At 35.4% G+C, this 18,347-nt stretch overlaps 1 protein-coding gene across 1 annotated transcript in view; it reads left to right on the top strand.

Annotated features, from left to right (window-relative positions):
• Positions 1-17,789, top strand: part of WIF1 (WNT inhibitory factor 1) — a 59,520-nt gene extending 41,731 nt beyond the window's left edge. Inside the window, exons 6-10 of the mRNA XM_058189960.1 lie at positions 728-823; positions 1,448-1,543; positions 4,358-4,453; positions 5,317-5,412; positions 17,119-17,789. Of these exons, the coding sequence (XP_058045943.1) occupies positions 728-823; positions 1,448-1,543; positions 4,358-4,453; positions 5,317-5,412; positions 17,119-17,240 (506 nt within the window). The 3' untranslated portion in view covers positions 17,241-17,789. The remainder of the gene's footprint in view (positions 1-727; positions 824-1,447; positions 1,544-4,357; positions 4,454-5,316; positions 5,413-17,118) is intronic.
• The last annotated feature ends 558 nt before the right edge of the window (positions 17,790-18,347 follow it).

Raw genomic sequence — 18,347 nt, 5'->3', positions numbered from 1 at the left:
ATTCTACCATCATTTCTCAAGAGAATGAATGTCCAATTTTCATTATGAATTAAGCGTATATCTGTCCAAAAGGACAGACTGAGTAAGACCTATTTCATTACTCCAGTAATACTTTTAGTTCAGCCCTATTTGCCAGGACTAATCGTAACCCTCTTTACCTTAGAAGAGAGAAGAATGTATTATGGAATCTCTTTCTAAAATGTTCCTAACTTGTGGACATGCACAGCCTTTTGGAACCTGGTTTCTTCTAGATACATTGACTTCAGTTGCATCATTTTCCTGGCCTTCATTTGGATGGCAGTTAATTACAGGAACTGAAAGATTAAATTGTTCTTTCCTGGCTACTTGGGATCAGTAACACCGACTAGTACTGATTGTGGCCTATGGCAGGTCCAATAAGCATAATCTATTTGTGTTTCATGCACTTAAGAAATATATGTATGTACAGCCCATCAAAAATATTGTTAAGTAAAATTTCAATTTACTTCCACTAGCTGCAGTTTGGTATTCATACAAGCTAGTTATAGAAAAATCTTACTTGAAAATCAAGCTCAAGTCTTACTTGTATCATTAGAATATTTACCAGTGAATCGACACTTTTCTTTGCAGGAGAAAATGTTCTTTCTGTTGTGGAATGAAAAGTGCTGTATATTTTAAGGTCTATCCTCTCAATACACTAATGATCATTGTTCGGTGTAATATTGGTTCTTCTCTCTCTTTAAATCAGCTCTGTGTACACCACGTTGCATGAATGGTGGACTCTGCATCATGCCGGGATTATGTATCTGCCCACATGGTTTCTATGGCATCAACTGTAACAAAGGTATAGTGGAAAGAAGTAGAAACGGATACCTGGAAAGAAACATGTACTGCCATCTCTTAGCATGTAGTTGGCTGAAAATTTGCACTATATCCCTGCATTCTTGGATGCACTTTCCTTTTGATCACAAACATCAAATGAAAAAAGCATGACCTAGCTGACTCTCAGTAAAATTAAGTGTAGAATGAGCCTGGAGGATTCTTGAACAATTTCATTTTCATTGAATTAGGATTTTTTTAGGATGGTAGAAGCTTAATATCATTCACCATGCAAACAGATAAATCCGCCCCAAGCATCATACTTCCTTACTGTTGCAGGTCTGATGAACACAAGCTGCATTACTCCAGATGTTTTTAATTTCAGTTTCAATCAGCATCAGCCACCATGGTCAATATTAAAACCATACAGAAGTTGTAGTCCACAACATCTAGGGGACACTAAGATGTCTACTTCAGAGAAAATATGCTAGTTATCTGCATATATAAACATGGTACTATGGATCAGGATGTTACATTTTGTTGAGCTCTTTAGCTTTTAAAAAGACTTAAAATTTTACTTAATTTCACTAAAGCTTTAGGTAAATCGTCTGTTATACTATAAGTAATATTTTAATACTATATCCCACAGCAAACTGTACAAACATCTGTTTCAATGGAGGAATATGTTTTTATCCAGAAAAATGCATTTGTCCTGCAGGACTGGAGGGGGATCAGTGTGAAATTAGTGAGTCTTGTTTTAATTTCTTTTAATTCAATTTGAAATATTTTACTTGAAATTTCTAAAATATCAAAAGATGATATGTACAATAGAGTCCAAGTATATCATAGTACAGTCCTTCTATTGGGCATATTTTTATTGTTGTTTACATACTAATATAAAAGATGAAAATTAGATACTATATTTATGTTATAACTTGATATGAGAAATCCCAGATATATAAGCATTCCTGTTTATAATAAGTTATTAACAATCTAGGTTGGGATCTCCGAACTTGGCGACTTTAATACTTGGACTTCAACTGCCAGAATTCCCCAACCAGCCTATAATGGATATACATGTAGTCCTCAACTTAAGCAGTTCATTGAATGAGTGTTCAATGTTATAACGGCACTGAAAAAAAATTACTTATGATCGTTTTTCACATGACCATTGCAGCATCCCCACTGTCATGTGAACAAATTCAGATGCTTGGCAACTGACTCATATTTATAACAATCGCAGTGTCCCAGGGTCAAGTGACCATCTTTTGTAACTTTCTGACAAGTAAAGTCAATGGGAAACCCAAATTAACGAAACAACCGTGTTACTAATTTAACAACTACACTGATTTGTTTAACAACGATGCAAAGAAAGGTCCTAAAATAAGGAAAAACCTCACTTAACTGTCTCACTTAGCAAATTTTGGGCTCAGTTGTGGTTGTAAGTCGATGACTACCTGTAGATTATTAGAACACGGATATCGACTAGAAAATATGCAGTCACTAGCTTAAAGAAAATTTAATGTGGTATAGCATTCTATACAATTCTGTATAAGTTTCCTCTTAAGCCCATGTGAATAGATATGATGACATTCAGAGATTAACCACACAATCCTGTGACCCTTTGGGTCATTGTTTCAGAGACATTTCCTTATCTAAACTGATGTACAGAATTTCAGCAGGTGGGCATAAAAACAGTGGGACAGGGAGCAAGTTTTGATTTTCTCTGACTTCTCCATTAACTTGACTTGTGGAAGCTGGCAGGAAGCACCAGAAATCATGAACACAAGATCACAGCTGAACACAGGGGAGCAGCAGCATCTATTGCAATGTCACCCTTGTGGCAAAAGGATCACAATCATGTAGCATGACTGACAAGTGCCCCACAGTCATGTGATCACCATTTTCAATCTTCTCTGCCAGCCTCCCTAGAGCCGAAGGGAAGCTGACAGTGAATCTTGTAACTGCTGCCATCTGCCAAAAGGACTCTACCTCATTTCTAGAGGCTGGTTGAAAGAGCTTTTCTGGTGGGAGGAATCTCGGAGCTGAAAGGGGAGTGAAAGGGTGGCCTGCAAGGAAGGAATCTCAGTGTCCTGTTCCAGTCCACATGCACAACATGCACAGAGATTTTACAGACTTTATTGATAGTTCAAGTCTTTAATGTTAATCCCCAGATCCCCACTTGCATGCAATTCAAAGTCCTATTGAGTCCAACACTGCTCAGTCAGGGCACAAGATTACCAAATCCAAAAGCAAAAGTCTATAAAGTCCACAGCCCAAGTTCACTCCAAAATCCAAAGTAGGAATGCAAAATCTACCAACTAGATCAAGGTCCAACACATAGGCAAGAGCAGCACAATCCAGTGTCAAGGAAACTGAAGTCACAAAGGTAAAGCATGCACATGGCAGGAGAACCAACGATTGTTTCCAACAATCTCCTGCTCCACCCGTCCAATTAAATAGGCGCTCACTGGTATAGCTCAGGTCTGTCAAACTGGTGGCCTGCAGGCCAGATGCGTCACAAGCAGGCCACACCTATCCTGGCGCCACAAAGGCAAAAAACATCATGATACGTCACGATACGTCAGGAGTTTGGCACCTGTGGTATAGCTCATTAGGAGGAGTGCACCTGCCTCCTCGCAAATAACTTGGCCAACTTCTATTGAGCCTGCCTCTGTTCTGCCCTGCATGTCTGTGGATCAGGTAGAGGGGACAATTCCTCCTCATCCCCACTGGCTGTCTGCTGCTATGCACCTTGTCCACTCTGCACTTCCAGTACAGCCCCTGAGCTCTGTATCTTTCCTTTTTCTTCTCCAGCTGGATGTTTGAGTGCTCCAATGTGCCTAGCCTCTCAGTGCCCTCAGCAACTTCCTGGTATTCCTCCAAACCCCTCTTTGAAGTCTCCGGAGCCACTCTTCCTCATTGTTTGAGCTGGCATCTGGAGAAGCCATCACATATTAGAGGTCAAAGGGGAGCAAAAGGGCTACTTTCCAGAAGGGAATCTCAGTCCCACAGATTCCTTCCTGGCAGGTAGCTTTGTTGCTCAGGGGTGGGTTCTACTTACTTTTACTACCGGTTTGCAACGGGAACACACAAGCATGCTTCTGCGCACGTGCAGAAGCTCCATGAAGCAGAAGCACCCATGTTTGAGTGGGTGGGTGGAGCCTCTCACCGCTTTTACTACCAGTTCGCAAGAACCGGAACAAACCGGGAGCAACCCACCACTGTTGTTGCTCCATCTGCTTAATGATCTGGGAGATTGCTTAATGATCACAACAGGATTGCGGACATTGAGTGAAGTGATCATGTGGGCATCTTGCTTAATGACTGCTTCATTCTACCACTGATATTCCAATCCCATATGTGACCATAAGTCCAGGACTACCTGAAGCAGCAATCTATGAATTCCTATTTTCATATGTATCCATAGCAACTTAGATTACATTACAAGCATTATGTGAAAGTCTCAATTGACCAAATACATGACAACAACTGGTGGTGTTGGATTAGATTTAATTTAAATAAAGCAAGGCACTAGTATCACATTTTCTATTCCTAGGCAAATGTCATCAGCCATGTCGAAATGGAGGTAAATGTACTGGTAAAAATAAATGCAAGTGCTCCAAAGGTTACCAGGGAGACCTTTGTTCAAAACGTAAGTAGGAGAAGTTTTTAAGAAGTATTAATAGAAGATTTAGTTACTCAGTCAATCAATAATCTTTATTACAATCATTGATCAAATAAAAACACAAGACAACAAATTCTGAGATAGCAAATAAAAATAAAAATAAACAATTATAAAATTGATGTGATCGTAGTACAATATATCTTACAGTTAGTAAAGCAAAAAGTAGTTACATTCATAGAAATCAAATTATATTAATTGGACTATTATAACTATAAACAGAATGAATCCAGTTGATCTGGAAATGTGATCAACTGGAAAGACATTATCTGTAATAGGGCATATTTATAACCAGGGCAATATACTAAAACATAGATTAGAATTTCATTAACTCTTTCAACACAAAGGCAAAGTCTTTGAATGGAATAGAGGCAGTCCTTGTTTAGCAACTACAATTGGAATCAGCAACTTGGTCATTAAGTGAAGAAGTCAGAAAGCGAAACCATGTATGTACTTATGTACTTACTTCCGTTTTCTTTACTGACCTGCAAAGGTCATAAATGAAAGGTTTAGTCATAAAGGTATTTTTTCATGACCCTCAGAACTACAAACAATTGTTAAATGAGGCAGTTGCTAAACAAGGACTGCCTACTTTATACTTCAAAATTTTCTTTCAAGAGCAACACAGCGGAAGGTCAGTAAATCTTGCCACAGTTTAGGTTTTCTGAATTTGGGTACTGTTGCTTGGTTTAGATATCTTAATGGCTGAAAGAAAAGGGAAGGGTGGCAGATTCGGAGGGTCATTGTCTTCACATCATACTAATAAGAATTGTACAATACAGTATAAGGTTCTTGTGGAGAAAGACATTTGATGTTCATATAACCCATTATAGCTGTCTGTGAACCTAACTGTGGATTGTATGGAATCTGTATTGAGCCAAATGTCTGTCAATGTCAAGATGGATGGCATGGAAGGAACTGCAATAAAAGTAAGTCCTGATAAATCTAAGTTTTTAGATATCTCTGTATGTAAGAGTGTTACAGTAGAACCTCTGGTCACAAATGCTTCTGACCAGGACCAAATCAGGTTCTGGCCAAAAAATTCACAATTTTTTTTTTTGCAGCCAATTTCCCCTTCTGCACCATTATTATTTTTTTGTAAATGCCAAATTTCCAAAATTAGGTTCAGGTCATAGTGACAATGTAATCTTATCCGAAGGATGTAATCTTCAGCTGAAATCCTAGCATGCAACTATTGACCATTAAATATGTAAGTCTAGAATGACTCATGGTGATAAGTTATCAGTTATTGTTTCTAAACAACTGGGTTCCAAGCAACAGTTTTCAGTAATGCCACAGTGCCACATTTTAAAATAATGCCTGTTGCTTTGACAGTGTAAGTATGTTTTTCTTCCATTCCATCATAGCTGATTCTCAGAGACTGTCTGGACAAGTCCCTTTAGTTTTTGTGGCATGTTCCCCCCCCCCCCCGAATAGTTTACAATTGCCTCCTTCTTAAGGCTGAGAAAAAGTGACCTGACCAAAGTGGCTTTGTGCCCAAGACTTCACATTCTCTTGGGTTCCTGCTATCTTTTTTAATATTATTTTTATTATACAATTTTCTTTGTTATATATAAAATTTCCTTATCCACAATGGCAGTGTACTGACTGGGTATAATCTTTTTTAAATACAAATAATAACTCATACATACAATAGCTATCACCATTATTCTCAAAATCTATTCATCATATTCTTCACATATTGTTATTAAAAAATTTCCATTATTTAATTAAACACTCTATTCAGTTTTATCTATAATTACCCTGCTTCCCCCAAAACAAGACATCCCCTGACAATAAGCCCAATGGGGCTTTTGAGCACATGGCAATAAGGCCAAGTGCTTATTTCAGGGTTCAAAAAAATATAAGACATGGTCTTATTTGGGGGGAAACACGGTAGTTAATAATATGAAGCATTATAAACATCATATAACCATCACATTTGTAACCATTATCATCCAAGTCTATTAATCATGTTTACTTATCCTCGTTATTCAATATTCATTATTTAATTGCAGATTTACTTCATTTTTATTTACATATCCTCCTCGATTCTAAATTTCTAACTTCTGCTTCTATTTTCTAACCATTGATAAAATAAGTCCCAGGTTAAAAAATATTCTGTTTCCTCTTTATCCTTAATTTTCAATGTTGATCTATCCACTTCAGCACATTCTAGTATTTTCTTTATTACATTTTCCTCTATAGGTATATTTTCATTTTTCCAGTTTTAGAATAGAATAGAATAACAGAGTTGGAAGGGACTTGGAAGTCTTCTAATCCAACCCATTGCTTAGGCAGGAAACCCTACACCACTTCAGACAAATGGTTATCCAACATCTTCTTAAAAACTTCCAGTGTTGGAGAATTCACAATTTCTGGAGGCAAGTTTTTCCACTGATTAATTGTTCTAACTGTCAGAAAATTCCTCCTTAGTTCTAAGATGCTTCTTTCCTTGATTAGTTTCCACCCATTGCTTCTTCTCCTACACTCAGGTGTTTTGGAGAATAGCTTGACTCCTTCTTCTTTGTGGCAGCCTCTGAGATATTGGAACACTGCTATCATGTCTCCCCTAATCCTTCTTTTCATTAAACTAGACATACCCAGTTCCTGCAACCGTTCTTTATATATTTTAGCCTCCAGTCCCCTAATCATATTTGTTGCTCTTCTCTGCACTCTTTCTATAGTCTCAACATCTTTTTACATCGTGGTGATCAAGTTTGAATGCAGTATTCCAAGTGTGCCCTTACCAAGGCATTATACAGTAGTATTTACACTTCACATGATCTTGATTCTAATCCTCTGTTTATGCAGCCCAGAACTGTGTTGGCTTTTTTGGCAGCTGCTGCACTCTTGTTGTGTCTTCGCCCCCACCCACCCCGAACCTGCCCCCCTGAACCTGGTCTCCTGGCAGAAAGTGACTCAGAGAGCGAGGGGGAAGAGCCGACAGGGCTTCCCTTTGCGGAGCCTCCTTCTCTGGCTCCACTCCAAGTCCCAGAGGCAGGCCAGGTGGAGGAGATGACGAGGGCTCTGTCTCCTGCATCTCCTCCTTCTCAGGTCATGCCTCAAGACCCAGCTGCTGACAATCAGTCGTGGCTGGACCCCCGGTATCGCAGACAGGAGAGATGGCAACATCAAAAAAAAGGGTGGGGCAGGCCTAAAGAGTTCTGAGTCACAGAGCCACACCCCACAGGATATAAAAGCAGGAGGGGCTGCCCTATAGTTCTTGTGACGAACAAACAATTGACTGTTGAAAACGTTGGCTGTACTTTGGCTCCTGGATTCTGTTTCGTTTCCTTCTGAACTTGGGATTGTTCCAGCTTGGACTGCATTTGCTCTGATAGATAAGAGGACTTGGCAAGCACTCACAGGTTCGTTGCCAGAATTGTTATCTGCAGCAAGAATAAATTACTGGCACATCTAGTCAGTTTGCGTTTCTAATTGATTGTGGTTGGGTAGGGGGACAGAACAACACTGTTGGCTCATATTTAAATGGTTGTCCACTAGGACTCCCAAGTTCCCTCTCACGGTTATTACTATTGAGCAAGGTACCACATATACAAGGTACCTGTGCATTTTTTTCTTGCCGAAATGTAGAACCTTACTTTTTTCATCATTGAATTTCATTTTGTTTGGTAGCACCCAAAGTTCAAGTCTGTCAAGATCCTTCTGTATCTTTAGTCTATCTTCTGGAGTGTTGGCTATTCCTACCAGCTTGGTGTCATCTGCAAATCTGATGAGTTCCCCATTTATCCCCTTGTCCAAGTTATTGAAGAAAATGTTGAAGAGTACTGGGCCTAAAACAGAGCCTTGGGGTATTCCACTGTGTATTTTTTTTGCCATAGGGCAAGTTCACCACATATGATAGTAAGAACCCAATATCTGTTTGCATTGCCAGGATCTGGGAGATATATTTTGGAACATCTTTGCCATTCTTGCTGGTGGCAGTTGCCACCTATAAAACTTTGTAGATATTTTCTTTGTAGGCTGATGACATCATCAATTTATAGTTTCTTTCCCATATTTTTTTGCCATTTATCTAATTCTATAGTGTATCCAAAATTTTTGGACCATACTATCATAGCTTCTTTTACTTGTTCTTCCATTTTAAAATTCAATAGGTAGCTATATTTTTTTTAATAGTTTATCATCCGTCCCTAAAAATATCTGGTCTAATTCTGAAGGTTCTTTGTAAAATCTGTACATTTCTGCATCTTTCTTGTATCTTGATTGTATTTACATAAGTGGCCACCAAGACATATCAATCCCTTAATTTTTCAGTTCCTGTTTTGATTTTAATTCCCCTTGTTCATTTAGGATATCTCTATATCTTGTAATTTTTTTCAGTTCAAGAACATTTGGATGTATTAGTGCTTCTATCATGGATAGCCAGACCGGTATTTTCATGTAATGTTTTTCTTTCATTCTTTCCCATACTAAAAGCAAGCATTTCTAATATAATGTCTTTGACATTTTTTATTTTATTTTTCCCATACCACATAAATGCATGCCACCCCAATTGTAAACCATGTCCGTCTAAAGTCAAAATTGTTTTGTTCCGAAAATTAACCCATTCTTTCACCCATGTAATCACTGAGGCCTGGTAGTACAACTACCAATCTGGTAATCCAAATCCCCCCTTATTTTTAGCTGCTTGTAGCATTTTCAGTTTTATTTTTGCTTTTTCCCTTGCCAAATAAACTTTAAAATCAATTTATTTAAATCCTCAAAAAACTTTTTTTCTAGTTTTATCGGAATTGTTTGAAACAAATAGTAACTTCAGCAAAATGTTCATTTTTATTGTAGTTATTCTTCCAACCATCGCCAGCTGTAAGTTTTTCCATTTTTCCAGGTCTATCTTTATTTGTTGTATTAATTTAAATAATTATCTTCTTTAATGGTTGTACATTTTGCCATTAACCAAATTCCTAAATATTTTACTTTTTTAGTTATATGAATGCCCATCTTTTCCATCAATTCATTTTTCTGTTTATTTGTAAGATTCTTTACCAACATCTTAGTCTTTTCTTTGTTTATTTTTAATCCTGCTACTTCACCAAAATCTTCTAATTTTTTTTTATTAATTTAGGTCCCATTTCTAATGGTTTTTCTAGGATAAATACTAGATCGTCTGCAAACGCCTATAATTTGTAATTTTTTTAAATTTCCATACCTTTTATTTCTGGGTCTTGTCTGATCTTTCTAATCAAGACCTCCAAAATTAGTATAAATAATAGGGGAGACAGAGGACATCCTTGTCTTGCACCCTTCATTATGTTGAAATTCTCTGTCATATCCCCATTTATTATCACTTTTGCCATTTGTTTAGAATATATTTCCTTAATCATATTTATAAATTTTTCACCAAAGTCCATACGTTTTAATTGTTGTATCATGAATTGCCAATTCAGGTTATCAAAGGCTTTTTGTGCATCTAAGAAGATCAGTGCTAGCTGTTTTTTAGAGTGTACTTCATAGTATTCCAATGTATTCAAAATGATTCTCATATTATTTTTAATTTGTCTTTTGGGTAAGAAACCATTCTGGTCCAAGTGTATACATTCATTCAGGAATCTTTTTAGTCTCTCTGCTACTATTGAGGCATATATTTTGTAGTCTACATTTAATAATGACATTGGTCTATAGTTTTTTATCTGCTGTAAATCTGAGTCTTCTTTTGGTATTAAGGTAATATTTGCATCTACCCATATTTATATTTCAATACATTAGAGAGGGTCCAAAAATATTTTACTAGAAGAATACTCAAATCCTCTGCTCGAAATAAAATTCCCTAAACCACCAGGCTTGAAATTTTAGGCCTTGATAGCCTCAAACTACGCCATCTACATTCCGACCTAAGCTTAGTTCATAAGATTATTTACCAAAACGTCCTACCTATAAACAAGTACTTTAATTTCAACCTCAATAACACAAGGGCTATCAATAGATTCAAACTGAATGTAATTCGCTTTAATGTTGATTGTAGGAAATATGACTTCTGCAATAGAGTAGTAAATGTCTGGAACACTCTACCTGATCCTGTTGTTAATCTGTCTAATCCCCATACCTTTTACATTAAACTGTCTACCATGGACCTTTCATGTTTCTTAAGAGGTCCCTAAGGGGGGCGTGCATAAGTGCACCAGCGTGCCTACCGTCCCTGTCCTACTATTCTCATTTATATTTTATTTATTTATTAAATTTATTAAATGTACTCATTTTATGTGTTTATGGCTATGTTTTGCTTATTTATTTCCTTTTTTTTGTGCCAATTTTTTTCATGTGTCCATGTCTACGTCTATACTGTTACTTGTTTCCTTGTGCTTATTGATAAATAAATAAATAAATAAATAGATAAATAAATAAATAAATAAATAAATAAAATCTTCAACATTGACATGCCTAAGACATCTTGTAGATGTTTATAAAGTTCTGCTGGAAGCCCATCTGGTCCAAGTGCTTTATTGTTTTTTTGCCTTTTAATTGCTTCTGTTAATTCCATCATTGTTATTCTTTCGTTTAACATCACTTTCACTGTTATTTTGGGTAATGTAGCCTTTTCCAAGTATTGTTTTATTGTATCTTCTGACACTTTTTCTTGACTGTAAAGTTTTCCATAGAATTCCTGGATTATTTTCTTTGATGGTGTATTGACTGGATCAATGTCATTTTTAAACAATGCTAACAATAATAATACCATACAAATAAGTATGCATATTCCAACTTCAACAATACCATTCTCTCTTTATAATTCTTTATAATTTTTTCCATTAATTCATTTAAACATAAATAACATTTTGTTGCATCATGTTTTTATTATCCCCTACTAAGTCACTAATATCTAATATTTTTTTTTTATTTATTTACATTTATATCCCGCCCTTCTCCGAAGACTCAGGGGGCTTACAGTGTATAAGGCAATAGTCTCATTCTATTTGTATATTTACAAAGTCAACTTATTGCCCCCCCAACAATCTGGGTCCTCATTAATTTTAAAAATTACTCATTATTCCACCATAATTTCAATATCCCAAATATTTAGGACTACTAATAAGGCCAAATGTTAACAAAATTTAATCAATCCCAGGATTATATCTCAAGTCCCCACAATTTCTTAAGAGTTTAAATTCACAATATATTTTAACACACTGTTAATATTAATAATACAATTAGATTACCTAATCTTAAACTTCCACCTTCTAATCTTAGTTTATTTTTAATTATAATAAATTTATTATATGTTAGTATATATGCTACTATTTTCCGATTTGTATTTTCTACTTTTCCATGTTATTAATAAATTTTATCACTATCTTTTTGGAGTTCCATCATTTGTTGACTTTTTAATCACCCTTTTATTTCTCTCTCTTAGAATCATAACTTTTTTTGATATTTTTATACCCGCTGTGTATGCCCTTTGGTTTGCCCTTTGTCTTTTTTTGCTGTACCATTTCAGCACCCATCCATAAGTCTTTCTTTTTTTTTTTGAAGAGATTTTTCTTTTTCTCTCTCTAAACCTTTCTCTTTTTTTGAAGACTTTTTCTTTTTTTCTCTCTGTTCTAGTATTAACTTTTAAGGAATTATCTATTTAATTCCTACTTATCAATCCTTTCTCTTCATTATCTTTATCTTCTTGCATCTCATTTTGATTTTTCTCTTCCACTGCTTCTTCTAATTTCTCATCTATTTTCTGAATATCATGTTCATCTTTTTCCCCCAGTTGTTGAGAGACTTCTACACTCATTTCTTTATCTTTAGACAATCCCCTTGTCTCCTTATTGTTCTTTATAGTTTCATTCATGCTTTTGAGCATCAAAATTATTTCTTCATATACAGTAGTGGCCAAAATTGTGGAAACCTTTTGAGAAAAGTGTATTTTTTTTAAATTTGAATTTATATCCCGCCCTTCTCCGAAGACTCAGGGCGGCTTACACTGTATTAAGCAATAGTCTTCATCCATTTGTATATTATATACAAAGTCAACTTATTGCCCCCAACAATCTGGGTCCTCATTTTACCTACCTTATAAAGGATGGAAGGCTGAATCAACCTTGGGCCTGGTGGGACTTGAACTTGCAGTAATTGCAAGCAGCTGTGTTAATAACAGACAGACTTAGTCTGCTGAGCCACCAGAGGCCCTTGTTTTTGAGGTTTGATGGCTAATAACACCATTTTTTTGGAGTAGAACCATAAAATTATATATCAATGGAAAGATAATTTAATCAAGAATGTAATGCTTTTCAAATTAAGAGATAAAAGTGGCTTTTTTTGTGGAATTCTAGATTTTTAGGCCAAATTTCTGCAGTCTGGCCTGAACAGTCCTTGCACTCAACTTCACACTGCATTGCATCTTTTCATTTTGTATATACACAGATTATTTTCTTCTTTCACGTAAGCACAGTCTCTTAATTCTAACATCACTTGCTGTGATGCACCTTTTTCTGCCTTTACCAATGTGGTTTTATAGTGACCGAGTCTCCTTATACCTCTTCAAAAACTTAGAAATGCCACCTTTGGTTAAGTTTCCACCAATTTTTCTTCTAATTTCTTTATAACTGTAGCCTTGTTCACTTAATAATACTATTTTACATTGCTTTCTGGGCAACCAGGCAACTCTTTGCACCATTCCTTTAATTTTATTACGTTTTACAAGCTCACTAAATAAAAGAACAAAAAAAATCCAACCAACTTGATAGCAATCACATAACACACTGACAAATGTCCTCCTTTCAGCTTCAATACATGACATCAATAACTGAATCCTACTGTGATCTGATTGGCTCATTGCCAAAACAAGATGACACCTGATTGGATGTCTAAACACTCATGCTCATTGGCTACAATCAGATGAAGAAAAGCTACCTGATATCAACCTAAATTGTGCTTCCTTTTTCTGATTATTTGGCTATAACTTTTCATAGAATACAGATAATTGAACAAACTTTCTTGCATTACATTCTTGATTAAATTTTCTTTCCATTGATATATAACTTTATGGTACTACTCCAATAAAAGTGGTGTTATTAGCCATCAAACCTCAAAAATACACTTTTACCGAAAGGTTTCCACAATTTTGGCCACTACTGTACCTCTATTATCCCGATAATCCATTTTGTAACAATTTGATAAAAATTACTCAATATACCTCTGTGGTTCCAATGTTGCAATATTTAAAAACTCCAACAGAGCCAATTATTAATAGGATTTAGTTAACCCTATAGTTATACCTCCAAATACCCTAAATTTATAATTTTTAAAGTTCTTTAGTATTTTACAGCCTGTTGGTTTTCCAGTCATTTGTATTTTCAATTGTCCAAATTTTAAAATCTTATTTAACTTTTCTTCTTTTCTCTTTTCTTCTATCACCTTTCTTCTTTTTGCCTCGTAGAACGTTCTGTCAAATAGCATTAATAACCCAAATCCAAATTAATCCACTAGGTTTCCTCCAATCTTTGAAGTCCACAATTCAATAATCAGTTTCAATAAAGTTTAGTTATTTGCAATTTAGTTCATCTTAAAAATCTTCAAAAAAGAAAAGAAATTCACTAAGTATTTTAAAATATCCAAATAGTCTTCTAAAATAGAATCAAGGTCAGGCCGCCTTCCAGGTGTTGTTTACTTTCTTCTGTTATGTGTATTAGACATTCCTCACTTTCATTAAAAGTTATCATGCTGTAGTTCTCCTCTTCTTCCAGTAGATGCTCTCCTGCTCTAAACTCCAACATTAAACAGTATGTCAAAAATAGCTGATTATCTGATAAATTCAGGGCGTTTAAAAATCACCTTTCAGATTGTTTAAGCTTTTTTCCAGGCTTTCTGTATTTTAAAGCTTCCTTTAGGCATTTCTTTCACTTCTTAATTTTCAGTCTTTAATCTTCTCCGTGTGTCTAATTGCCACTTCCTTAACACTTGGAGATTATTTTTTGAAATTCTTGTACTTAGGTTAAGTCTTTAGAGCAAGAGTTGGAAGTTATCTCACCCAGTTTCAATGCTCTGTCCACAGACCGCTCCAGCACAAATTTTATGGTCCTGGTTTTCCCAGCTTGTGAGTTTCCAAAATGGCTGTCATCCCTGCTACTGCTCAGGAGAGCTTACTTCGGACCTAACAAGGAAATTGCGAGTTCTTCATGGTCCACGAAGCGCCTCTCCTTTCTTCACCGCCCCAAAAGGCGGCTTTGACCCCCGTAGGGTCTCCCGACAGCAGTTGCTGGCTGGATTCAATGGTGCTTGGCGGAGATCACTATTTTCCAAGCCATTCTCACCGCAACACCAACTGGAAGTCTTTTTTTATCTTCATTTTGATGGTGAAGGATCCCCTTCTCATCTATCAGTTTATGTATTATTTTCTTCTTTTTCTCTTTTTTTCAGTTTGTTTGGTAACCATCTACCTGACTTATTTGCATTTTCAAAAAAGTTTTGTTTTGCCATTTTAATTTTTTGTGCCATTTCTTTTTTTTCTATGAGGTTTAATTTATGTTTTATTAATTCCATTTTCTCTTTTACATTACTTTTTTGCGAATCTTTCTACAATTCTATCTCCAGCTTTTTGAGTTCTTGTAGTATTCTTTGCTGGGTTTTTTTCTTGTTTCTTCTTGCTATATATGTTACAGCTAATCCTTGCATGTATGCTTTAGCCATGTCCCAAACATTTTGTAATGTTTCTTCTTTTCTATTTTCCTTAAAAAAGAAGTCCGTTTCTTTTTCCATTATTTGTATAAACTCCTTGTCCTTTAGTATGGTTTGGTTCAGTGTCCATCTCAATTTCTTCCTTTGTCCCTTCCACCTAATTTTTATTGGGTTATGATCTGCCCATATGTTCATTTCTGTATCAACCTCTTTGACATCTCTTCTCACTTCTGGTGACATCCATATCATATCTATTCTAGGCCACAATTGGTGTCTGTTCAAATAGAATGTATATTGGTTTTTCTTTGGGTTTAACTCTCTCCATATATCCTGTATGGCTATTTCTTGTGTCAGTTCAAAAAAAGTTTTGGTGAGTGTCCTTATTTTTTTACTTTTTTTACTGCATCTATAGTCTAGTTTGACATCTACAATTGCATTGAAGTTTCCTATCATACATATGTTTTCATAGTCCATTTCAAATATCTTCTTATGGGGTTTTTGTAAAATTCTTCTTGTTTGTTATTTGGTGCATATATTGCAATCAAAAGAATCTGTTTCTGATTTATTACAACCTCAACCATCAATATTCTCTCTTCTTCATCTGAATATACTTGCTTGGCTTTTAATGTTTCTTTAACATATAATGTCACCCCTCTTTTCTTTTGTTGTGCTAATGCAGAATATAGTTTCCCCATTTTGGGGTATTCCAATAGGTTGTCATATTGTTTTTTTAATATGCACTTCTTGAAGACAAATTGGGTCCAATTTTAATTTTTGTAGATTCTTAAACGTTTTTTTCCTTTTCATAGGGGAGTTCAATCCATTTATGTTAATCGATAACTTCTTTATTTCTTCTTCCAGCACTTCATTTATATATAGGTTTTACAGTCCAAGTTGTTCTTATCTCTCTCTGTTCCTTTGCTCTTGTACCTTCTTGTTCTGCTCTTTTTTCATTTTCACTCTCTTCTTGTTGCGAAGTCTTTTCTTCTATTTGTATTTCTTCTTGTCTTTTACTTCCTATCTCTTCTCTGCTTTCCTGTTCTTCACTTGCAGTAAAATGATCTTCAAAAAATTCATATGATTTATCTAGTGAATCCAATCTAAATCTTTTATCTTGCCAAATAACCAGGATTCCCTCTGGTATTCATGCCTTATCCATTACCTCACAGCTACCTAAATTTGCTCTCCAAATGCAAGCTATTGAACTATCGGTAGTATATTTCCTCAATTGTGAATCAGCCTGGGCCAATAGCCATACCTCATTCTAAGTTTTTACTTTGAAGAACAAGGACATGGTTATGAATACCCTCACTATAAAACATTCTTTCAAATTTGTTTCACAGTTTAGGCTTATTACAGTCTACACCCATTTCCATTCTCTCTCTCCCTCCCTCCCTCCCTCCCTCCCCCCCCCTCTCTCTCTCCCCCCTCTCCCCCTTACTCTGCATGCACACGCACAAAAACACTCACATACGCACACCAATATTAATGGTGACCTCATTATCTAGAAGTATGGTTTTGTAAAGGCATAGAAAAAGTATTAGCATGTTCAAGCACAAAAAATAAAACAGAAAAATATTTTTTATTCTACCAGAACCACTGAATTAGTAAGATATGGAAATGAGATATCATGGAAGGTTGAATGGCTGGATTCTATTGTACAATATTGTTGCAGAAACAATGAAATATTGTGCCACTTTAGACTGTTAAACTTACAGATTTATGATGGAATAGTATGTTAAGTGCTATGAAATTGATGACATGAATTGGTTTTCTGAACTGTAGAGGAGAAAGATGTAACATTATAATCATTAAAATCATAGAAAAATAATATTATTCACAGTGAAATAGAAGTGATACAGTTCTACAGTTCTACAATGATAGAGACATTGTTACACCCTGGAACTTCGTTTCAAATGTAGAATATTTTTGCATGTGAAATATTAACAGTGACTATAACAGGTCTCCTTTGGTAGTTCTTTAGTTTTGAACTGGCTTATGTTTTTTAGGGTATGGAGCCAATCTTCTTAATGCCCTGAGGCCAACAGGCACCAAGCACAGGCAGCAGACGCCTTCACCTAAACAGGCTGAAGAGAGCCAAGCAGTTCCTGAATCCAATTATATCTGGTGAACTGCAACATCTGAAATGTTTTACATTACACAACGTTCTAGCCTTCATTAACCTCTCATGTGTTCAATATTAAAAATGCTGTTCATTACGTTTTAAGATTACTGGCCTGAATTTTATTAGCTTCATTATAAATCCCAGAGCTAATACTTATTATTCTTTGAAACTTTTGTTTCTCTAACACATTTATATAGGCTTGTTTTCAGTGCTTTGACTGGCTTCTTTTTGTATTATATTTCAGTTCTTTACTGAAATGGGGGGAGGGGTGTTACACACACATGCTCAGAAATTCCTCAGAATTCATAAGGGTGAATTTTAAAATGACAGTCTAGAACATGTAGTTTTTCTTTAATCAACCTAGTTTAAGCAAGTAGAAGAAATGGAAATGTAAATTTGATTTCTATTTCAGATTGAAGGGCTTCTTGTAGTGTTTAATATTTTTTTAACTTAAAATCAATTTTTGTTTCTACAGTGTGCTCTATATGAAATGCAACAAGGCTGTGGTATTGAAACAATATAATATATTGGAAATAAAATGGAATTATGAACTCATTCTTTGTATTGGCTTATAGCAATATAATATAAACAAAACAGGTCTTATGTAATAAACATTTTTGTACTTATGGTTATATATTAAATAAAGATGCTGCTTTATTTTGTTTGTGTTGAGATGTAACAATTCATGAAACTGGGGCTGGGCAGACATTTCCTAAAGTATATTTTGAAAAGGAACAGAGCTTTATAATAAACATTTTAAAAAGTCACATAAAAATAAGAAAACTATTTACCCATCCTACTATAGAGACATTATGTATAATCAGAACCCACACATAAACTGTTACGACTTCATAAGTCATCCTGAACATTAATTAAATCATTAAAACTTGATGGAATGATGCAAGGTTTTCAATGGACTACAGATTGCCCACCCTGGAATTCCAAGACCCCCCTCTGTTTTCCTAAAGCTTTACTTACTGTGCTATGACTGAGACAGCTGCAAGGAGACTACACCAAGGCAATCATCCAATGTCTTTTATGTTGTCACATTATTGTTATTCTTTCCTCCTATTGTTGTAGAAAACTTACGTCTTAAAGTGAGGAGACAAGACC

This window comes from Ahaetulla prasina, chromosome 7 (assembly GCF_028640845.1).
Source record: "Ahaetulla prasina isolate Xishuangbanna chromosome 7, ASM2864084v1, whole genome shotgun sequence".
Lineage (NCBI taxonomy): Eukaryota > Metazoa > Chordata > Lepidosauria > Squamata > Colubridae > Ahaetulla > Ahaetulla prasina.
This window is presented reverse-complemented; position numbering and strand designations above follow the sequence as displayed.